Genomic DNA, 24929 nt, shown 5'->3' on the forward strand with positions numbered 1-24929 from the left:
ACGTCAATAAATCTACTGAATCAACTGGATTGAAAAGGACTATTGACACTACAAACACTATTCTGAAAGATACGCCTATAGTATAAAACCTATTCTCCATACCTTTGCAGGCACGGCGGTGTGTGATGGGCCTGGCCATATCCCGGTAGAAGCCCTCCTTGCAGTAGTGGCAGTGGCGTCCGGCCGTGTTGTGGCGACAGTTCATGCACACGCCTCCGCTCTTCCTCCCCGACAACTTGTACAGCTCCATGTTGAACCGGCAGCGCCGGGCGTGCAGGTTGCAGTTACACGCTACGAGAGGGAGGAATCAGGGAAGGGGAAAAGAGAGGGGGGGAAAAGAAAGAAAGGTTAGACATCTTGAATGTTCAGTGAGAATAGGTGTACTTCTTCATAATCAAAACATGTCTAAGGCACTTTCAAACAGGAAAAGTTGAAAAGCCTTTGTTAAATTGCCATCGCCACAGGTTGAATACAAGGTACAACATTATAGGTATAGTGTGGATATTCTTCATACATCAAAATATTTCCAAAGCACATTTTCAAAACATATGAGTGTAGCTTGAGCAGTAGATGAAGTGTTTACTGTAAGTCTTTTACAGTGTACTTTACCAGTATACAGTGTAGGTTGGATGTAGCTCAGTGTCATACCGTTATGATTCAATCAGAGTAGAGGGTGTGTGCTTCGTGGCTGTTACAGAAGTCATCAATCATGAGGGATATATTTTCAGAGCTCATTTTCTCCCTTCCATAATTAATGACTGGAGTCGCTCTTGGCACGTTAGTTATTAACAGACCCTTTTAATATCATGAATCACTGATGAGCAGAACTAACCTCTCCCATCCAATATAAGACCTATGTAGTCCGAAAGAGGAGTAGGAAGGGCCCTTGTACTGTCAATTCTCAAGCCATATGTCTTATAGCACCACAAGGATTGATCACTGTGGAAACGGTCTGTATGCCAATCAATCACAATATATATTTACATTTATTCACATGTATTTTTCACATGTATTTCATGTATCAGGCGGCAGGTAGCCTAACGGTTAGAGAGGCGAGCCAGCAACTGGAGGGTTGCCAGTTCGAATCCCGGGTACAACTAGAAAATCTGGTGGGAAGTGAGCTGGCAACCAGAGGGTTGCTGGTATCAAATCCTAGATGCCATTGCCTGCCGTGCCCTTGAGCAAGGCACTTAACCCCCCACAACAACAGCTCCACAGGCGCCCAGTATGGCAGCCCCCTGCACCTCTCCAGAACCTATGTATGTCTTTTGGAGTGGTTGAGTTAAAAGCGGTATGCAATTGACCAATAAAGTGATCTTAATGTTATTCACATTTACAAATGCATTTGTCAAAAAGTGCTTACAGCAACCCAAGGCTAAACATCAACGGAAAGCAGAGGTGGCAGTGTCATGAAAAAACACTCAATAACCCTTCAGCTCCACTATAAGCGTTGCTTTGTCATCAGCATCGTTTCAAAGTGAAGTTCTACCTGCTACACAGAGCGCGTTGTTGAGAGTGGAGAGGAGAAGAGGGGAAGACCATCTTCATTCTATTTTCCCCTACTGTAGTATACCATATTCATCGATTATGCGTAAGTACAATCGTTTTTTAGTCCCGTTTTTCTCAAGTACTAATTAAATTGTTGCTAGTGGTTGTACCAGTAGATGAAGCGTGTACTAAATTATCCTCTAATTACAGTTTTATTTTTTTATTTTTTGTGAACCTAGCTAATCAATGTAGCTAGCTAGCTAGCTAGTAGTAGCTTCTTGACATATGGCCTCACCTATACAGTTCACAAGATAGAATGAACCCGAACGTCAGCCATCAATAATTGAACCTCTGCGATTCTTGAGCTTGGACGCTGCCATTGGAGCGTGACGCAACGTGAGTGCAACATGGGCAGTAAAACAGCTTTCATTCATTTCAAAGGAAGAATTTCCTCAACAGCTGACAGCTGATGGCAATGCCGGACGCCCGATGGCTATATCGTAGCAGGGCCGTTAGGAAGAAACATTGAGAGGAACTCATTTGGATATGAACACTCTCTGATCTCCAGGGCTGTGTCTGAAATGCCACCTTATTCCCTATATACAGTAGTGCACTACTTCGAGGGTGCCATTTCGTTCACAGCCCAGGTAGGGTGTGAGAGACCTGCCCCTGAGATGGGAGAGACCTGGCCCAAATCCTAACCTCCAGTCAGGTTAAATTAAAATCTGACCTCAGATTTCTCCAACACTTGGCCAAGTGTTCAAAGAATGTTGCCAGAGCGTTTGTTGCCAGTTCAAAGTGATCCACGGAAACGGTTTGCGAGAAGCAAACAACAACAAAAAACTTGGACCCCAAAAAGTATCAACCACAGTTATGGCAGAGGACACTTCTCGGGGGACCAAAATAAATGTAATCAGATGTAATCAGATGTGAGTGCATTGGCTGCAGTGAGTCAAAACAGGGCTCTATATCAATGATTGTTTAGTAAGGCGTAGACCACAACAGTCTGCGCTGAATAAAAGCATGGAGCCATGAAGTGTTGCCAGTCACAGTGTGTGTGTGTGTGTGTGTGTGTGTGTGTGTGTGTGTGTGTGTGTGTGTGTGTGTGTGTGTGTGTGTGTGTGTGTGTGTGTGTGTGTGTGTGTGTGTGTGTGTGTGTGTGTGTGTGTGTGTGTGTGTGTGTGTGAGTGAGTGAGTGAGTGTGAGAGGGAGCAAGAGAGAGAGAGAGAGAGAGAGCGAGAGAGAGAGACTGACTGTGACTGACTTCTCTAAGGCCAGTGTTATAACAATATCCAGTACAGGGATTGCCACCACGTTAAGCATGAGTTTTTTAAGGATGGCTTTTCATTTGATAACAAAATTACCTTTGATGGGACCATGAGGTACTTGAATGAAAAATTCAAGGCCATATCAATAATAGCAGGAATTTGAAACCAGCCGGCAGTGGAATTCGTTTTCTCAACTGCTACTCAGCAAAGGGATGTCTGGCAAAGAGAGATGGGAACAGAGCCCTTTCTCGCTGCAGTTTTACAGGGTCGCAGGCCCCAGGAAAAGAGCACATTCACAGACTCCTTCTCCTGGCTATTACGCAGACAATTTGTATGGAATTCTGCAGTTAATGAAATACTAGTTGGGTTTGAATCCCTCTCGGTCATGTCCTTTTTCTGTAGCTATGCCGATGCTGGCTCTTCGTGGTGTGTTCTAGGAGGCTGGTGGCACGGGGTCTGGGTTTGAACCTCGACCTCAAGCCATTTGAAGGGTTTGGGGAAGGGTTCACTGCCGCTACCTCGCTTTCCAACCAAGGTGAAGTGTCTGGACCATAGACATGACATAATTGGTCTGGACACTTGGATGGATGGCATCGTGGTACTGTATGAAGAACTGGGATGGGTGAAACCCACAGTAGACTAAATCAATACCCTTATCGTAAGTCCATTTTTTAAAATCCCAGTATTTAAAAATACAGGTATTAAGGTGTGTGTTAGTCTGTGTGTGTGTGTGTGTGTGCACACGTACATGTGTATGCGAGAGTACTATGGGCGTGTGTCAGTGTGTAAAAACAGCCTGTCCAATTTCTCCTTAAGAGGAATGTGACAAAGAACACACCAGCTCGAACAAGGGCAGGAGGGTGGTATAGAGGTTGGAAAAAGGGGAGGAGATGGTGATCAAACGCCTCAAACACACACACAGCTGCGAGCACTTGTGTCCATTAACACCTTGTAGTGGGACATGAAAGCAGGGGGATCACTGGCACCCTTTTCTCCAGCCTTTATCCTTTACTGCCAGATATAAGAGGCATTTAAAGTTCAATTCAATATTAGGACTTTTCTACACAAAACTGGATCAACAGATGGTCTAAACTGATATTGTGAATATGAATGAATTCAACAATAAAAAAGGTCCACGCGTTCTAGAGCTGGTATCCAACATGAGGAGAGATCAGATGTCGGATTAGACCTGTTGAGAAAGAGAGAGTGTGTTTGTGTGTTGTGAATCAGTTGCTTGCACTACCGGCTGGACCTGATGCTTCAAACAGGACTCATTATCCTGCCCTCTCTTTAAACAGAGCTTGGGAAGAGGGGAAGAAAGAGAAATGAGAGAGAGGAGTGGAGGAGAGGAGAAAGATAGAGAGAGGTGGGGGGCTGTTAACTTCACCTCAGTGCCTGCTCCAGGATTTGCTGCGGTACTTGGAATGTTTATGGGTTTGTTTTGAAGTGCTGTGCACACAACCACTAACACACACACGCATACACACACAGGTACACAACACACACACACACGCATACACACACAGGTACACAACACACACACGCACGCGCACACAGCCGACAAACTCCCTCTAATTAGGCTCAGCATGGATAACTGAACACCGGCGAGGGCCATTTTTCAATTCATTAACACATCAAAGCTCCACTGGAGCTCTCCAAAAACACTCGCTAATTGTTATCTGTTGGAGGAAAAACCGTAGGGCTTTTGAAAGAAGGCTTATGGGGGAAACAGCAGAGGACCCTGGGAGGCAAAGGCCCGAGCGAACGCTTTTTATAGGTCAGAGTCGAACGCTCCGAACTAAGTCCCTGGTGGTGCTGCTGCTGCTGTGTGAAATTCCACAGACAAATGAAGACAAAGCCTCAGCAAATAGACGGCTGCTGAGACAAAGGATACGGGAGAGGTGTAGGGAGAGAGGAAACTAACAACACAGCAGGAGAGGGAGAGAGAGAGAGAGAGAGAGAGAGAGAGAGAGAGAAGACAGAGAGAGAGAGAGAGAGAGAGAGAGAGAGAGAGAGAGAGAGAGAGAGAGAGAGACAGAGAGAGACAGATAGGGGCGGGAGAGAGAGCGAGAGAGAGAGAGAGAGAGAGAGAGAGAGAGAGAGAGAGAGAGAGACAGATAGGGGCGGGAGAGAGAGAGAGAGAGAGAGAGAGAGAGAGAGAGAGAGAGAGAGAGAGAGAGAGAGAGAGAGAGAGAGAGAGAGAGAGAGAGAGCGACAGATAGGGGGCGGGAGAGAGAGCGAGAGAGAGAGAGAAAGAAAGACAACTTGTCTGTCTTTTGAGATCTTCTTCTCCCTCTCTCCAGAGAGAACAGCTCCCTCCATCGTTTTCTCACAGCGGGTCCTAATTGGTTCCACTCATTCCAAACTTGTTATTTCAGTCTGCCATCAGTCTGATTACCATATCAAACCACACATATCACAATATTTACTCCACCCACACTTCATTAGTAGCCTTGTTAGTTTGGCTTGTTTATGTGCAAAGTACACATAAAGTACATCAACTACAGTTCTGTGTGCCTTCGATGTAGGCAAAACAAATAGGAAAGACAAGGAATTTTGGCTTGTTTTCTTAAATGGCAGACGTCCATTGACAAATGGTCCGCTCGCTCGCTGGAGCCGAACTAGCAGGTGTCTACACACAAACCGGTTCAGCCTATGAACGAGTTTTTCAAGCGTCCCATGGCAAATTGCCTCATATAAAAGTGCTATCCTAATAAAACTCAATTGCATTGAGTGTGCAATGTCTCAACTCCAGCTCCATATGTTGGGGATAAATCTAACCAAATGTGTCCTTTTCCTGGCCCAAGCCAAGCCAGTGCGCCCAGCCAATTGATTTTGGATGCCTGTACAAACCCAAATCCTATGGCTAAAATTGGTCCTTGAAAATTGGAGGGCCTCTCTCTTCCCTCCCACCACCTTTCCCCAGGCCCAGGCCCCCGTCCAAACCTGGAGCCCCCCTGGGGTGCCCTGGGCCTGGCTACCACCGTCCGCTATGTGGGCCCCTGCCATCCACAGTGAGTGTGCCTGTATGTGTATGTGTGTGTGTTTGTGCGCACATCCGTGTGTGTGTGTGTGCCAGGCTGCAGGCAGGTCCATGATTCCCTGGCCGGGGTATGACCACAGGCACGCGCCTGCCTGTGGATGGGCTCTGTGCAGCCTGGCCTGGTCCAACCACCTGCTCCAGAGCACCGGGGGAGCACCGGTTAATTATCTCCTCATTAGAGCCAGGTCCAGCGTACACACACTGATAGGCACACCCACCCACACACACAGATACTCACACACACAAACAAACACAAAACACACGGACACACATGGACACACACAGATGCACGCACACTCAGACCAGGAACCAATGACCACACACTGAAGACAAGGGACGGGGGACCGAACACAACTAAACACCAGAAAGCAGAGCGACATGAGACCATATCAGACGACCACAGCGAACCACAATGACCAGAGACTAGAGATGAGGGAAGACTAGATACTGTGCGTGTAGACTAAGGTCAGAGACCAGACACTACTAGGGTCTAATGCCCTGGGGAAACAACATACCCCTTTATGGATTCTCAACAGCCCCATGTCTATAATTTATCTAAGAGAGACACTTCTGGCCCAGTAGCACAAGGAGGGGTGGGAGGCACACACACACACACACACGCCTGACGTTTCTCAGTTTCTCCCTCCCTCCCGTCCCCTTGACCCTCTCTACCCTCATTTTGCGGTTAGCCACACGCCGTCGGCTTAAGAGCCAGCTCTCGAGAGCCTTTTTTGATCTCTCTCTCTCTCTCTCTCTCTCTCTCTCTCTCTCTCTCTCTCTCTCTCTCTCTCTCTCTCTCTCTCTCTCTCTCTCTCTCTCTCTCTCTCTCTCTCTCTCTCTCTCTCTCTCTCTCTCTCTCTCTCTCTCTGGCATCAACAGGGGGAAGAGTTTAACAAGATTAGGCTGGAGGGATGCCAGATCGGGGCCTGTTGTCAGTGGGAGTCTGCCTAAGCTCTGGTCTTTCTAGTCCACTTCACCTCGCCACGTATAAACATTGTTATCTCTGTCCCCTCTTTCTCTCTTTCTTTCTTTCTTTCCACTGGAAAGACCCAGTGGTCCAGGCGGGGAAACTATTACACAATAATGTTAGCTCCATGTAGGACTGATCCATTTAGATGAGGAAGATACCCGTTTTGGAATAGGATCTCTGCATGTAAGCCACTGTATTTGGCATTAGAGGCGAAACTGAATTCTAAGGCTTAAGGTGCACTGCAAGTGCTGTAAATGGTTTAGGAGCGATGGATCATATTGAGAGAGATGAACTGTAGGCTGTGGGTTAGGCGAAGAAGTGAAAGGTAAACTGATGGTTAAGGAGTTGAGGCAAAAGGTAATACTGACATGATGGGTTAAGTGTTGAGGTAAACCGGAGGTAGAGTGGGTAATAACTATAAATAACTGATAATTTCACTCTAATGAGTAGAGAGAGAGAGAGATAGATAGATAGAGAGAGAGAGAGAGAGAGAGAGAGAGAGAGAGAGAGAGAGAGAGAGAGAGAGAGAGAGAGAGAGAGAGAGAGAGAGAGAGAGAGAGAGAGAGAGAGAGAGAGAGAGAGAGAGAGAGAGAGAGAGAGAGAGAGAGAGAGAGAGAGAGAGAGAGAGAGAGAGAGAGAGAGAGAGAGAGAGAGAGAGAGAGGAAAGAGATAGAGAGAGAGAGAGAGAGAGAGAGAGAGAGAGAGAGAGAGAGAGAGAGAGAGAGAGAGAGAGAGAGAGAGAGCGAGAGAGAGCGAGAGAGAGCGAGAGAGAGAGAGAGAGCGAGAGAGAGAGAGAGAGAGAGAGACACACACACAGAGAGCCACATGTGTCATTATGGTGGCCAGACCACCATGACCTCCAACAAGCATATCGCCTGGCCAGATGGCACAAGGAAGAAAGGGGGTAAGGGGCTGAAAAACAGAGACAGAAGGAAATGAGAGCCAGATATAGCATCAGATATGTACTTGTCAGATATTTGGCGATTCAATACTGTGATTTTATTGCGATTTGATGTTCCAAACATATTGCTCACCATATGTCTGCTGCAGCGGGACAAGAGAGAGCCATGAGAAAACAAGTTTTGATCAGTCATGGAAATAAAAGTGATGAAAAGAAATTGGCTCCCTTTTTAAAAGGAAGATGGAGAAAAAGCTATGAAGGAAAAATACTGGATTTTTGGGGCATGTACAGCCAACTAAAATAATAATATTGTGATATTATCAAAACGATACGATATATCATCAAAAATAATATCCCGATTTATATAACTATCAATTTTTTACCCCATCACTACCGGAGAACAGCAAAATACAATTCTTAATGGGTTCAGGTTGAATCTCTTCCATTTTAAAACCTTTTCTCCTGTATTATGTCTACTGAACTTGACTCTGGTTTGATCGTTTCACAACCAGTCTCCATCAATCCCTCCTCTCACCTCAACAGCTAAAAATAGACTTACCCCCACTCCCTTTGTAACATACTGAGCCTTCAATAAACCAATCTCTGTCCATCCCTTTTCATAGAGACATAGAAAGAGACAAAGAAAGCCCTGTAGTAGAGAAAAGAGGAGGCTGGCAGAGGTTTGAACAGCAGTCAGAGAGAGAGAGAGTGAAGAAGCAGAACTGGGTTGGAGCGTCCCAGTGGAGCTGTTCCATAAGGAGGGGAAAAGAGAAGGAAAGGGATGAGTCTTTAGCCTGAAACCTCCAGTGCTCCACATTTAAAAACCACTCCGCAAATATCTGTATCTGTCCAGTCAGACATGACAGACACACACTTGACACAAAGCTCATAGGTACTGTATACATCGTTATAGATATAGATCAAATATTCTAGAGTTTACTATAGACAGAGAGTATGTACACCCATACACATAGCCCAGATGGGTATTCTACAAAGCAGGATCAATGAGTTAGCCATAGCAAGCTAACTTTGAAAAACAATCAGAAATAATTTTCTGGTTCTTTAACAAAGCTAAACATAGATATGTTTTTCGTTGTCGAGTCGATTAGATGATTTTATGCTTGTCTTTCTAGAAAATGTTGGCTAGTTAGCTGCCTAACTTGTAGTATAGCCCTCAAAATTCAGTTGGTGGTACAGTAACCGAAAAAGGTTGGGAATAACTGGAATAGGCTATGGACACACAGCCATCCAAAACACGGATGAAACAGGCTTGACAGCAAAGGCAGATAGATCTAAGCTTTTCAGACCGATAGACAGATATGCTCTGCTCTCCAGAGACCCACAGATTGTCCTGCCATGATGAACAATGGCTAGGAGCCCAAACCCACATATTTTTACAGGAACATTTTAAAAAGGAAGACTCCGCAGAGACCTCAAACAGAAAAAAAGGCCCAAACTGAAACTGTTATTAAGAAATAATGGTACATTATGGGCTCCCGAGTGGCACAGCGTCTAAGGCACTGCATCTCAGTGCTTGAGGCGTCACTACAGACCTCCTGGAAGGCTGTATCACAACCGGCCGTGATTGGGAGTCCCATAGGGCGGCGCACAATTGGCCCAGCGTCGTCCGGGTTTGGCCGGTGTAGGCCGTCATTGTAAATAAGAATTTGTTCTTAACTGACTTGCCTAGTTAAATAAAGGTTAAAAAAATATATATATATTTTATGACATTAGGATGAAAAAAAGTTTTTAAACCCAACCTCAGCATAAAATAGCACCCCGTGCTTAAAAAAACGTAACTCCCAGAGAGTAAATTCTACGCTGGGGAGGTCACAGACTTTGACAAGATTCAATTACGGCTCAGAACACCCCAATGGTGGGCACCTCTGGTCGTGATTGCTAACATTTGTGGGATGGAGTGGGATGGGGGCATGGGAGTGCGGGCGGGTGGGCACGCTAGCTAGCTGGAGCCCCAACCCCAGCCCAGCAGATTGCCTTGGCACAGTGATGAAACGCCACATCTCAGATCACACACCCAGATTATACGTCGCTCACACAGACACAGACACAGACACACACACACACACGCACAAGAAAACACACTTACAAACATACAAATGCACGAATACACACACACCATTCCAGTGTTTCCCCTAGGATCTTTTTCAGCAGCGGTGGCAAAGTTAGCGTGGGGGGGGGGGGACTGGGCATGGTAATGGGCGTGGCCAATGGCGCAGTCTCTAGACGTAAATGTTAGAGGCCCTCCTCTTTGCCACAGAGACAAAATGTTGCTGTTTTAAAGCTAATTTCCTGCAATTTTACACATTTTGCCATGGATTGGAGTGGCTCAAACATTATAACAAAATCAATGGGGCCCCATGCCATGACATTTTTTGAATTTTTTATTCTCCCTGACTGTCTAGTTTTTATTCTGGTGTTTGGGGAAACTGCATTCTGCCGCAGGCATTTACAGAAGGTTCCCAGGGTTCCAACATTACTCTCCTAATGTTGTGGATATTTCTGTCATAAAACAATGTTTTTTGTGCTTTAGTGTCTTTTCGTGCTGCCAGAAAACCAAATGGGTGGCTTAATAGAAATAGAAACACTAAGCAAACTGAAATGAATCAGACACATCCAATCAACAATGTAAACCAACCCTATTGGCTTAGCCAAAGCTGTAAAAACAAGATGAAAACTAAACAAACCAAGACATTGTGATATTGACATCCGTCTCCCCAAATCTATCACTAAGGATAAGGAAAACCTCTGTTGCCTCAAGCCCTTACATGATGCCCCAGTCATGATGCACATGCGCACACACACACACACAAACACACGTAGAAGCTGTCAGCCTCACCATACATGCCTTAGCCCTGATCGTGTCTCACGCTAACCACCCTAAAGGCATCATTTCATAGGGCTGTTGATTTTAGAACAACATTCCTCGCCCGTGTAATTTATTTGAAAGCACAGGAGGTTTATTTTCTGCCCCCCTCCCTCCCTCCCTCCCTCCGGCCCAACTCATTTGGGTGTCACGCTGTAAGTAATTGAAGTGTCGGGTCCCGGCAAGCCCCGGGCGACAGCAGAGGAGGGGTTTGCAGTCAATTAGTGAAAGCAGGAACATGGCAACATACATGTAACAACAATACAGGTCGAGGTACTCAAAGAAAGCCAACGGTGTCTGTCCTTCTGACACACACACACATAAGTTATTAATTTTAATGCGCTATGTTATTCAAATTCTATATGACCTTGCATCCCGAACCAATGTGTGCGTGTGTGAGAATGAAGTAATTTTATGATCTGGTGCCTAAATGTGGTGTGATGAATATGTTGGAGAGGAGAGGTGACCTCTCACTGCCCTTGCTAGAAGCTGTGGAAGGATGGGGGGGGGGGACATGGCTGTGAAAAGATGGAGCGTTGCTTTGAAATTATAATCAGCATCGCGTAACCATCTGCCCCATGTCAGAGAGAGAGAGAGAGAGAGAGAGAGAGAGAGAGAGAGAGAGAGAGAGAGAGAGAGAGAGAGAGAGAGAGAGAGAGAGAGAGAGAGAGAGAGAGAGAATGAAAAACAGAGATAGAGAAAGGGAGTGAGATGGGTGAGAGAGAATGAGAAACAGAGAGAGATGGAGTGAGATGGGTGAGAGAGAGAGAGAGAGAGAGAGAATGAGATGGGTGAGAGAGAGAGAGCGCGAGAGAGAGCGAGATGGGTGAGAGCGAGAGAGAGAGAGAGAGAGCGAGAGAGAGAGAGTGAGATAGGTGAGAGCGAGAGAGAGAGAGAGCGAGAGAGAGAGAGAGAATGAGAAACAGAGATAGAGAGAGGGAGTGAGATGGGTGAGAGAGAGAGAGAAACAGAGATAGAGAGAGAGATGGGTGAGAGAGAGAGAGAGAGAGATTGGTGAGAGAGATGGGTGAGAGAGAGAGAGAGAGAGAGAGAGAGAGAGAGAGAGAGAGAGAGAGAGAGAGAGAGAGAGAGAGAGAGAATGAGAAACAGAGATAGAGAGATAGAGAGAGGGAGTGAGATGGGTGAGAGAGAGAGAGAGAGAGAGAGAGAGAGAGAGAGAGAGAGAGAGACAGAGAGCAGAGAGAGAGAGAGAGAGAGAGAGAGAAAGAGAGAGACAGACAGAGAGAAAGAGAGATAGAGATAGAGATAGAGAGAGGGAGTGAAATGGGTGAGAGAGAGAGAGAGAGAGAGAGAGAGAGAGAGAGAGAGAGAGAGAGAGCGAGAGCGAGAGAGAGAGAGAGAGAGAGAGAGAGAGAGAGAGAGAGAGAGAGAGAGAGAGAGAGAGAGAGAGAGAGAGACAGAGATAGAGAGAGGGAGTGAGATGGGTGAGAGAGAGAGAGATTGAGAGAGAAAAAAGGAAAAGAGAGTTGGAGTTTTGGGCGTATGGGGCTCCTGTGTCCTTCAGAGTTTCCAGAGTTCCACACAGATCTGTGTGCTTAGGTCTTATAGCCCTTTCCCAGAGGATGTGATGTGTGTGTGCTGGGTCTGGGTCTGCCAGAGCCCAACCAGACACACACACCCTCCTGGACCGCCCTGCTTTCTCCACCGTCCCATCTGTCAACGCCCCCCTAATTCCAGCTAATAGTTTCCAAAAAACAGAGGCCTACTAAAAATACTGAGCCCCCTCAAAGGCAGAAAGAGACTGGCAATGGAACATCAAAAATCTCTTCAAAGTCTTTCTCCTACATCTCTCCCTGCTCTCTCTATAGAATTCCTATTTCCAAGTCAAGCTTGCCTCATTAGCATGGCAGACGTGATCTAATATTGATCTAGAATAGATCATTGTATAAGTATGATATAAGATGTTCAATAATTCAAAGAGGAATTGGGACATTTTTCTGGACAGACTACATGGATTTAGTCTGTTCAGAACAATGAATGCATACCAGAGGAGGCTGCTGAGGGGAAAATGGCTCATAATAATGGCTGGAACGGAGCAAATGGAATGGCATCAAACACCTGGAAACCATGTGTTTGATGTATTTGATTCCATTCCACTGATTCCGCTCCAGTCATTACCACGAGCGCGTCCTCCCCAATTAAGTGCCACCAACCTCCTGTGATATATACTGTACTGCATGTACTTACTGTTCAAATATGTGATGCACTCTCATTATCTCAGCTGCTTTCAGACAAATGCTAGGCATATTGTTGAAGTCATGTGCTTTATGCTCAGTTCATGTGCTTCATGCTCTGAGTATCCAGTCATGGCCTGTCTGGTCCATTAGAGCTGCTGGGGTCTGGCCTGTACTGTGATTCCCAGTGTGGACGTTTGGATTACAGAGGACTGAGCCTAGCAGAACCTGGCATGGTCTGTAGACTCTAGTCTACACTAATGAGAAGGAATAGCAAGAGAGAACAGAGAAAGGACGGGCTGGCCAAAGAGCCAACCTGGGCAGGGTAGGGCCGAGCAGGGCTAACACTGGTAGAGAGAGCCAGAACTGTACGGCCACAGAGTAATAAGATAAATAGTTATGTAGTCTGAGAGTCAAAAGCCACTACCATACTTGTCAACTGTTCTGTCCGACAAAAACATTGTGATCAAAGTCAAATTAAACAGTCAACTTCACTACAAGCCGTTGCATCACACTATAACGTGCCAGGTAGGCTTTCTCATCCCACCATATCATCTCGGTAATGAAATAGCTATGTAACTCTGTACTACCAGCATGCCATAGCCATAACACCATCACCACCATCACACCAACGCACCATCCTATCGCAGTAAGTAATCTAACACTTGTTATTCACCTGTTCCCGACCGCATTTTATCTTTTGGCTCTGAGTGAGACCAAGCAGACTATTTTTCCATGACATCTCCTTTAGAAAAACAGGCCATCTCGAACTCTCCTATTTTGGCTTCTATTGCAAACTGCTAAGGCTCTGGGTTTGTAAACTCGTGTCTGTGGGTAGGATTCATGGCAGGGCGGCGGGCCGGGCGGGGAGCGTGTGTGTGCTGGTTTGTGTCTGCAGACGGTTCCTGGGCCTGCCAAAAACCCAGACAGTAATCTCGGCGAGGTGCATGTCAAACATTAGCGAGACCCGTGAACAATCAAACAGGACTAGAGAGACAGCTCGGCTTGGCTCACACCACCATACAAGCTCTAGATTCAGTTCAGAACTGGGAGGGGGATTAAAAGTAGATTTTAATAATCTCAATGAATGATAACGAGAAGGTTAAAAACGCTACAGGGCACGATGCACGTGTTACAAAAACATGTGGACTAAGTCGTGTTTTCTCTTCAGCAACACAGCTGTGCTGGTTTCAAATGGTATCAAAGGAAGACATTTTTTGTTCTTGAATATAATATACAATATAACATATACTGAGTATACAAAACATTAAGAACAGTCTATTTCCATGACATAGACTGACCAGGTGAATCCAGGTGAAAGCTATGATCCCTTATTGATGTCACTTGTTAAATCCACTTCAAACAGTGTAGATGAAGGGGAGGAGACAGGTTAAAGAAGGATTTGTAAGCCTTGAGACAATTGAGACATGGATTGTGTATGTGTGCCATTCAGAGGGTGAATGGGCAAGACAAAATATTTAAGTGCCTTTGAATGGGGTATGGTAGTACTGTAGGTGCCAGGCGCATCGGTTTGTGTCAAGAACTGCAAAGCTGCTGGGTTTTTCACGCTCAACAGTTTCCCGTGTGTATGAAGAATGGTCCACCACCCAAAGGACATCCAGCCAACTTGACACAACTGTGGGAAGTATTGGAGTCAACATGGGCCAGCATCCCTGTGGAATGCTTTCGACACCTTGTAGAGTCCATGCCCCGAAGAATTAAGGCTGTTCTGAGGGCAAAGGGAAGTGGGGGGGTTGTGCAACTCAATATTAGGAAGGTGTTCCTAATGTTTCATATACTCAGTGCATATTTTTGTTTGAATATAATAAAACATCTCATATTTATTTCATGGTAGTCACCCCCCCACCCCCCCACCCCGGGGAATCTCCCCGTCAGCTTAACCTTGTCATCACCCCACAGAGGATCATGACCTCAGCCCACCCCCAAAGGCATGCCCCTAGCCCCAAAGCCCTGCGACCCAGCACCCCGCGGCCCAGAGAAGGGCTCCGGTGACACCTGGGGACCCCGGCTTCTCCAAAACGTGCCAATCTCACACCCTCTCCCAGACTAAATACACACCTCGGCCAGCACCACAGACGGCTGCTGCTGCTGACGTGGTGGTGTCCCACAGGGCTCGTTGCGTGGCCTGCTGCTTTCTGCAGCGCCAGAAAGGAAAAGCCTGCCGAGGACCAACAAAGGGAGGGGACACTCTAAGAATGAGCTTCAGTGTGCTTTGGGGACGTTTTTGAAACGTAGTCCAGCACACTTTTGAGGACATTTTGGAACCTGCACTGTGGCAGACTCATTCTAGAATGAGCCCTAAAGGACCTTTTGGAACATTGTAATTAGGGACATGTTGGAAGGAACCGTGGGTTTGGCGTCCCCTCTGATCTGTGATCAGGTATAGCGTGCAACATACGTTAGGTTTTTACTGCCCCATATCAGGGCTAGGATTAGATCATCAGTGTTGGCCGCGGCACACATGGCATTTAGTCCAAGAGTAATGGACGGAGGTGACATATCAATCCCACTGAGGAGCGATCTATGGGAAGCAGATGGAACGTTTCCCAAACAGCCACGGGACACATAACAGGAGAGGGGTGGGGAGAAGGGAACAGTGAGGGAGTTACGGGATAGAGTCGGGTGTGGGGGTGGTGGTAAAGGTTGAGATTAAGTAAAGTGAGTAAGAGTGTAGGAGAAGGAGAAGGAGCTGGACAACAGGGCGCAGAGAAAGCGAGACAGTGAGAGCGTGAGGGGTTGAGATTTGGGGGATGTTAGAGAACATAATCAAGGGTATGAATGGAGAGTGCTGGAGTGGAGGGGGGTGTGTGGGGGGGGACACAACGGAGAGCTTTGGGTATGAGGTGGGTGTGACTATGAGGGCACAGGGTTGAGGGTCTGGGGGGTTTGTCAGGGGACAGAGTGAGGGGGGAAATAGAAACAGACCCGCTCCTTGGACCAGCACTGCAATGGCCCCAGCTCTGTTCCTCTGGCCCTGTCACTCTCTCTTAAGCAGAACTGGCACTGCTCAATGCTAAATATGATTTCAGGCCAGCAGCGCTGGCAATTACAACATGTTAGAAAAATATACACTGCTTTTCAATGTTCTACTTCTGTTTTTTTCATTACTCGCCTGTAATTTTATTTAGTTACGAGGAAGGTTAAAAGCGGGACAGTGGCTTCTAATACGGTGTTATTTTCCTATGGCTACAAATTTTTATGACAAGCAGAATTGACCTAAATTGGGTTCCACCTCTGCCCATTTTTTTAAGTATCACTACTGACACGCAGTAACAGAATTTGACACATAAAAAAAATTCTGCGTTCACTTTATCATACAACGTAGTAATCCCATAAAAAGGTAATCTGTTAAAATTACTGCAATTTCACTTCCCAACGTTTCAGAGAGTGTCTGGATGGTGTTTTTTTTTTATACATGTCTTGAAGTAATGGCAATCACTGCCAAATTACATTCTTGGATGACTTAGCTGCCGTGGTGTGCCAATGACTTGAGCTGTTGTCATTCGCTGTTTAGACTTGTTCGTGAGGGGGCGTGTTTTTTTCAGAGGGGAGCCCAGAAAACATCAAGTTGGGTTGAGTGTTCAGGAGTCCTGTTTATAGAGCTAATAAAACAGAAATCACAAATACTGCTGCTGCGTTTCGGTGTACTGTAAGTCTGTTGGGCAATGTAGGGTTGGGATGGGTTGCATTTGGCGTTGGCCACCGGAACATTCCACCCTCATCTTCACCTGTGTCAACAGCAAGTCATCCTGTGTATTCAGGCAGCACACACATCTAGCCTTACTATAGTCAAAATCTTGTTTTTACTCCTTATTTTAACATTATCTGCAATGCTGAGACCATTACAGCAACCTCAGAGAGAAAACAGATTGAGTATTAATCAAAGGAACTCTTTAATATAGCTTCAGGGCAAGATCTGTTGAAATGAGAGAGAAAATGGGGGATTATAATTAATAATACGGAAAATGACTAATTCGTTTTTTAGCTGAATCTACCAAGAAACACCACCATGTGTTGCGTTCAAATATAAGTTGACGTTACCCATGTTTTGTCCATAATTAAAGGGAGGAAAATGGCTACTTGCCGCATAAAGGAACTGCCACCTGTAATTCAACAATTTGCTCATTATTCACAGGCTTTTGGGAGGATAATGTGGAGAAGGAGGCACGAGAGAGAGAGAGAGAGAGAGACACAGAATCCCAGACAGACGTGTGTTTGTGTTGGGCCCGTCTCGCCTCACAATCCCACTGATGGGTGGGTGTGCAACAGGGCTCAATCCCCATCTCGCACATTCCCTCATTAGGAATTCTGAGACGCATTCAGGAGCTTGTCACTGGAAGAGAATACCTCCTTCACTCAAGGGTAGGGCGGGAAGGGTGAAGAGAGGGAGAGAGTAAGAGAGGGTGAGAGAGGGTTGGAGAGATAGAGGGTGGCCTGGATATAGAAAGATAAGTAACAGAGTAGACCCTGTTAAAAAAATGTCATGGTCCTTTCAACATGGTGGCCATTGAATTGATGAGTATTCTCACGGACCAGACAGTTGAATTATATTTCTATAATGAGTGATTTGTACTGTTCAAAAACAGTTGCAAGACACAAATATATGGTAAATCCACTCTACAGATCATCAAACACCTTCCTCTGTTCAAAGACTGCATGAGTACTTCAGAATTCCAATCCATGCTTACACAAACATTTCAAGAATCTGTGTGTGTGTGTATGTATAAATTGTCTAACATTGCCATATTAAATAATCAATTTCTAGTTATGAGGTGTGATTGAATGAATTAATCTACACATTCAACAATGCAAATACAAAGAGAGAAAAAAATAGTCAGAATTTGCGAAAAGAACAGAATCAAAACCGATAGAAAATGCTGATTAGAGATGTGACTCACGTAGACACTCGTTGGCCTCGCGGGCGCTGGCCCTTTGCCATGGCCGGTCGTAGTGGAAGGGCTTGCAGCGGTCGCACTCAGGCCCCTCCGTGTTGTGCTTGCAGTCGCACACCAGCTTGCCCTCCTTGTCCTTGAGGCAGCGTGAGGCGTGCCCGTTGCACTTACACCTCCCGCCCACCTGGAAGTCCCCCACCGCGTAGAAGTACGCTGGCAGAGATGTGGACGGTACCATTGGGTCCTCGTCCATCCGGCCTCCCCCGCCTATCCCCCCTCCTCCTGCCCCTAGCTCACGGGGCAGCTGGGGCCGGCTGAAAACTATGCGGATGTCGGTGACTGTCACCCAGTCCTGGAGCACAGGGCTGTTGTCAAAGTCCTTCCCGGAGGGCCGCCCGTCCAGAGTGCTGAAGGCAATGAGCCCCCCGGAGAGGGGGTAGAGGTCGGTGTGGCCATCGGTGCACAGGGCCTCCTGCTCGTTCTGCTTAGTGATGGCCGCCTTGTTGGGCCGGTTGTACATGCGCCGGCACTGGGACGAGTAGTACTGGTAAGGCGTCCAGCTCTTGCCGTAGTCCATGCTCTTGTAGATGGCCAGTGACTCAGGGCGGGGCGAGCAGAACTGAAGGCTGACGTAGGTGATCTCAAACTTCTTGCCAAGCGACAGGGTGAGGGTGACGTTGTGCGGCGAGGTGTGCAGGTTCTCCGATTGCCAGCAGGTGAGGTTGTGGGCCGAGTTGAGGTCAGTGAGGTAGGAGGGCGGATGGGCACGCCGCGGGTCCACTGCGTCGCAGATCTGGCAGGTGCGCACTGAGGGCCGTTCATCACCGCGCTCCACCACACTACAAGAGCGTGACGGCGTCGGCCGGCCGCACACGCTTGACACGGCCACCTCCTTGCCAAAGGCGGCATTGATGAACTCGGGGATACAGCGGCGGGCAGCGCCCGCGTCGTCGTAGCACGGGTCTGGGGGCGTCTGCTGCCCAGCGAAGGGATTGGCAGCGCCGTTAGGGGAGGCGGGAGAGGCGTAGCATGCCAGGAGGCACAGCCCCAGCAGGCACCTCCAGGCTTCCCTCATCCTGCGGAGTGTGTGTGTGCGAGGGAGTGTGTGTGTGTGAGAGGGGGAGTGGAAGGAGACCCTTCCTTTAGGGTGACTGTGACCACCGCAGCCTGTCCTGTGAAACAGAGAAACAACAGAGAGAAAAGAGAGGGAGAGATAAGTGCCAGGGCTTGCCATAAAAGGATTCAAAGCAACAAACAACATTTTTGACATCTGCTTATTGATGAAAATATTCACCATTCAGTAATGTAGATATTCTCATGCTATTGGACACGTTAAATCGTCCACATCCAGTCATCTTATTATTGTCAATTCAACCCTACTATATCCGTAAGCTTGCTCATATGAGCTAAATATAATGTTTGTGACAATTCAAAACACAACAGAGCCTTATAATGAGTAATGGAGTGTTTTCATTCACTAAAAGCCTGTAAAAGAGAGAGTTGGCGAGATCGGGGGGTAAGAGAGAGAAAGAGAGTGACCATATAAAGAGAGATGTTAGATGTTAGGGGCTGGGGCTGGAGCGACCGAGTCCTGAATTTCAATGGCGCCACTCTTTCAGCACCTCCATTCAGGTCGTGCGAGGCATTCTGGTCATGCTTTGGTAGTGCGCGCGGCAGAAGTCACCCCATAATCCCCCGTTCAAAATATGCAGGCAGAGCCGTCAGCCGCACGTGACCTTTGCCAACCCCCAATTCAACGGTAAAAGAACACTGACCTAAAGGGGAACTAAAGACGAATAACTAGCTGTACACAGTGCTGAACACAACATATTATTTATTTCCCCACTAGGCAATCACAACGCTATATGCCATTTGAACATAAAACATTGAACATATACCGAGGTACTGTAGCTATATGTGGGCTACGATGGCGACAACGTGTTCTTTACAGACGCAGATTCCTGGAAGGCTCCATTGGCAGAGCTGGCTGTAACAAAGCCATTGGTTTGGGCTGAAAGGTCTCTATAAATCTCAGAGTGTCAGTGTACCTGGATGAGATCATTCAAATGGGCTCCACACCAGACAGGGGCCTCACGTTTCCAAAGAGGGAAAGAGGGAGAGAAGGAGTGAGAGAGAGAGAGGGAATGAGAGAAAGATGTAGGGCAGAGTGAGAAAGGGAGGGAGAAAAGAGATGTATACAGCCCGAGGCTTTTCCTCCCTAATCCTTCCTTACTTGCCGGGGTGTCAAGCCTGGAAGGACCCCATTTGAGACAGACAGCCGAGAGGTTGAGAAGGCGCCCCGATCGTCTTTGCAAGGAATTTATTAAGCTACAATGAAACCGTTGCCCCCCCCCCCCCACTCCTCTTATTCGGCATCCCTCCCCTCCTTGCCTAAACAAAAGCCTGCATCTGCCTTGCACTTCAGTCGAGGAGGAAGGCAGACGGAGTGAGTTAAAATGAGTCGAAAAACAAAAGTTCTGTTCTTTTTTAGGGGTTCCAAAGCTAGCAACTCTCAGAACACTGGAGAAAGAGCCCAGTCGTCCGGTAAATAGGGGCGCTCTTTCCTGCTCAACTGCTTAAGCCTCTACCATTTGGCCTCTCCTCTGGCTGGAGGTGTGTGTGTGTGTGTGTGTGTGTGTGTGTGTGTGTGTGTGTGTGTGTGTGTGTGTGTGTGTGTGTGTGTGTGTGTGTGTGTGTGTGTGTGTGGTAAGAACGGAAAGAGGATCATCAAAATGTAAAGATTATTACCAGGCGAGGTAGAAAACCATTTCAATTTCTGTTCCAACTGCTTTATCTACTTATTTTAACTTGGCTGCAAAACATGCATTCTTGTGCATTTCTGGGAGAGTGGTTTACATATATTTCCCTAACAATGTTGTATGGAAATGAAGTAAACTATGATTTGACTTTCTCGTGAACAGTCTTTGGACCTAGAAAGACGACACATAAATAAATAAACCAACTATTTTGCTTCCCAAACATTAAACAGTCCTTAAGGCCAAATTGAAGTACAGAATGGAATGCTCTCACAGCCATCCAAGCACCTAAAAACCTGTTGACCTCACATAAAATAAAATGTAATGAGAAATGGAGAGTAGGAATGGAACGAGGCTGGTTCATAAATGATTTGGCAGGGAGGGCCGGGCAGAAGACTATGATCAATGGGACATGGCTGAGGGGAAAGGCTAAAGTGGGTGTGCAGGCGGGAGTACATCATTGGAGGCACTCCATCATCAAAGCCTGGCAGCCAGACCAGGCAGCCAGGGCAGGCCCACAGGAGGAGACCGCTGATGGAATTAGCAACTCATTAGCATCGCGGTCCAGCTTCCGTCAGCACCACGCCCGTCAGAGAGAGGGAGAGGTGAGAGATGGAGGGACAGAGAGAGAGAGAGGGGGGCTGCAGTGACCATTACAGAGACGGACAGTGAGAGAGAGGGAGCTTGGTCGGAAAGGCAGAGAGGTACAAAGTGGGGTGCAAAGTGTCTGAGAGTGATAGAGCAAAACAAATAACTGAAAGAGGCAGAGAGAAGGAGAAAAGGAGGGAGGGGAGAGAGAGAAAGATGTTAAGAGAAAGAGTGACATTGATAAAGCAGAGACATCTAAAGAGTGAGGACAGAGATGGAGAGAAGGAAAGCGAGGGAGAGGGGGAAGTGACAAAGATGGAAAGAGGGAGTAGAGGGAGGGAGATAAAAAGGGAGGGAGAGACAGGGGGAGACATATTAAGGTGGAGGACGACATCATTGGTCTGTGGCGGCCTGTGGATGACTAAATATGGTGTGGTCCACACACAGCTCTGCTCGGCCTGCCGGGAGATTCTTCCTGGGGTCTGGTGCTGTCAAGCACGTCTGGCAGATGAGACGGGTAGGTTAAACAGAGGAGGAACAGTGCCATTGCCGCTCTAATTCCACCTCAACAGTTCCCCCTGAAAAGCACACTCACTAGCTAGCAACTCTGTGTTAGCTTTTCAAAACATAAGCTAACAGTAAAAGCATACGCTACAGCTAACAACTCAAGCTAACCGCCACATAGCCACTCTAGTCTAGCTCTGAACAAGAAGCCGTCCTTGGTATGGAAATGTCACTGACTGATATTGTTCAACTTGCCTGTTCTCTGTAGAACTTGTGTGTGCCAATTCCACACACTTCTCAGCCAAGATGTCAGCTGAGAGACATAGCATAGCAAGCTGACCTCCGAAACACTCGGAAAGTTTGAGCTTCAGCAAGAAATTATCTGCTGCTCTCAGCATTGACAGAGTTTTTCACAAGCCACAAGTTCTTCTCGACGGAGGCAGACACTGTATCTCATTAAATGTGGTTGAAGTAGCAACAGCTGTGTGAATGTCTGTGAGGAGTAGGGAATACCACACAGAAATGCTTTGCTAGTTGGCTATAACTACGGCTAACTACTAAGGAGAGGCTACTTCTTACAAGTGGAGTGATCCACATGTCATGTGCTAGGCCTACAGGTTCAATTGAAATCTATCACCTAAACACACAAACCTACTCAAAAAGACAGCAGTTCTACCCACTTGGCTAAAGTGCCTTGTCATTCAGTCATTCAGCAAGGACTGAAATGGCCAGTGCTTGCAATCTAACATTGCACGTGACAAGATGCTTTACTGGTTCTGAGTCCCGAGAGGTTAACCAATTTATTTCCCCAGGTTGATATATGGCTTTATGTGCATGGAATACGTGACAAATTATCAGCCGCTTGCGTTACGAAATTTGGATACAAGGTTCTGCAATGTCACAAGGAATATCAGGGTGTTTATGTGATTGGAACTGATCCAATAGGTTTTGCCTAAGAGCTTCAATCAACAATAGGAGAGGGTGGGGAGGGTGGGGGGAGGGGGGGGTGAGATAGAGAGAGAAAGAGAAAGAGAAAGAGAAAGAGAAATAGAAAGAGAGAGATAGAAGAGAGAGGAATAGGGTGGTCCTGCCTGCGAAATTCCGGGGAGCGTTTTTTCAGCTTTCCCCTGTCACCAGGAGATCATCCCATGTTGAGTTGTGTCTCTTTCAAGCACGGCTCCTCTGTCAGAGTTCACGGATTAGGAAAACAGGAGGTGCTGAGAGGCTTTATTTGGCTTGGGCGTGGGGGACCGGTGGGAGGGAGAACCAGAGGGGTGTGGGGGGAGAGGGACAGCGGATCCACCTTGTAGCCCAGTCAGAGGCTCCCATGCTGGGGCAGTGTGCTGGGGAGGTGGCCCCCTCACCACGAGGCTGAATGGAGCTCCTTGGGGCTCCTCCACTCAGATGACTCTGGGAGGAGGTTAGGCCCGGTGCTCCAATGGCTGTCTGTCACTGAGCCCAGTGTACAGCTGTGGTAACTGTGGAGGACTTTTTAAATGTGAACAAGAGGGCACTACTGTACACTGTCTATCAGAGTCCAGTCATAATTATGGGAGATGCAGCGTATGCATTTAAATGGGTGGGGTTGATTGACTGAGCTAATCCCCTACACACACACACACACACACACACACACATATGCACAAGGTAAATACACATGATTGACAGTCCACAGGTAATAGGTTATTAGTGGCACAAACCAAATCCGATGATAGAGGGGGGTGTAAAGGGGTAGTGAACAAGAGAGCAGGAAAGGAACGGGGGCAAGAGGGGGTCAACTCTCACAGCTGAGGGGGTCAACTCTCACAGCTGAGGGTGTCATTAGCAGGGGGATCACTGACAAATTTAGAAAAGCCTCATGCCTGCTCTGAAGCTGAACAGAGAGAGAGAACAAACAAATATGAAAAATGTATGCACTCACTACTGTAAGTCGCTCTGGATAAGAGCGTCTGCTAAATGACTAAAATGGTAAGAGAGAGAACCTCCCCCACAGTCCCCCAGCACTGGACTCTAGCTCTGACACACAGTGTGCCACAGAAGGTAGGTTTTAAGGGGCAGAGAGCAGTTTCTCTCTTTCTCTCCCCATTCTAAGAGAGCGAGAACGCCCAGGAGAGGAATGCAGCCGCTGCGGCCCAGCCTGCTCTCCAGTAGTTATTAAAACAGAACCTGATCCAGAACCACTAAGAGGAGAGGAGGCAGGTCAGGCTACGTCTCATAGATCCAGACAGGAAGCAGTACTAAGCTTGGGGTTCTCTGTGTTACACTCCACTACAAAGGGAGGCAAAAATGCTGATATCAAAAGTTTGGGGTATTTTCTGTTCATTCTGTGAATGAGGTGTTTTTGGTCTGTGAGTAAGAGTCTGTGGTGGAGAAAGAGTGGAGGAGGGTTTGAAGGGAAAGGAAAAGTCTTGAGACTGCGAGCATCGCACAAGGTCGACTCAAGGGTGAAACAGTGTCAGAAAAAGGTTAATTTGTGCACATCAAGCCAGATAGACAGGTGAAGTAATGTACTAACACTTGCTTAGGGACAACGAACTCCAACAGATACAGTAACAAACATCAGGTAAATAGAGACAACATACACAAACACCCAGCCAAACGGAGAGGAAGCCATAAGATGCCCAGAGGCAAAGATATAGGATCTGCATTCCCTTTCCAATCCTAACCTTCACCATTAGGGGGAACAAGGCATCACCGACCTTAAATCAACCTGACCTGGGGATGTGGTTGACCCTGGATGCTGATCTACGTCATTTACTCTGAAGTAATGTGCGGTAGTCTATAGAGTGGCCTGACTGACTCCCTGTGATGTCATGGTTCAGTACCATGGAGAGATCCCAAGAGGAAGTTTTAGGCCTTGAGTCCCTGACCTCATACATGACTCACTGCTCCGGGTACAAGTACATTATCACTGATCTAGGATCAGTTTACAGCCACCCAATCCTAACCCATACCTTAAGGGGGAGGGGGGTTAGGGTTAGACTTAGACGGGGTTAGACGACACAAACCTGACCTTTCATCCTACTCCTAACAGACTCACACACACTAGTCTAAAGTGGCGTCCTACTTTGAGCTTATTGAGATTGGAGAAGAGATGGTGTGTGTGTGTGTGTGTGTGTGGGGGGGGGGGGGTGGATGATAGAACAACTGTAACCAGAGAGGTAGAGAGAGAGAGAGAGTCAGAGAAACCAAGAGAGATCAAGAAAGAGATACAATTTAATACTGCCTTTCCAAACTATAAATAGGCCTACAAATCCCCCCCATCTTGGTTTGAGGACATGGAGATTTTAACTGTGGAGTCTGGAAAAGAATAAGGGCTTGAGCTCATCCCTGAGTTTCATAGAACACATACCTTTCATATGAAACATGTTTTATAAGGGAATCAGGGAGAAATGTACCTTTGCTAATGAGGAGATAGA

General features: G+C 47.0%; 1 protein-coding gene across 2 annotated transcripts in view; it reads right to left on the reverse strand.

The window, feature by feature from the left end:
* Positions 1-24929, reverse strand: part of LOC121567276 (netrin-3-like) — a 48090-nt gene that overhangs the window by 17540 nt on the left and 5621 nt on the right. For both annotated transcript variants that reach the window (XM_041877187.2, XM_041877177.2), the window contains exons 2-3: positions 17669-18834; positions 103-291 (exon numbers count right to left, since the gene is read on the reverse strand). In XM_041877187.2, coding sequence (XP_041733121.1) covers positions 103-291; positions 17669-18737 — 1258 coding nt within the window. In that variant the 5' untranslated portion in view covers positions 18738-18834. The remainder of the gene's footprint in view (positions 1-102; positions 292-17668; positions 18835-24929) is intronic.

The sequence above is a fragment of the Coregonus clupeaformis genome, chromosome 1, assembly GCF_020615455.1.
Source record: "Coregonus clupeaformis isolate EN_2021a chromosome 1, ASM2061545v1, whole genome shotgun sequence".
NCBI classification, from domain to species: Eukaryota; Metazoa; Chordata; class Actinopteri; order Salmoniformes; family Salmonidae; genus Coregonus; species Coregonus clupeaformis.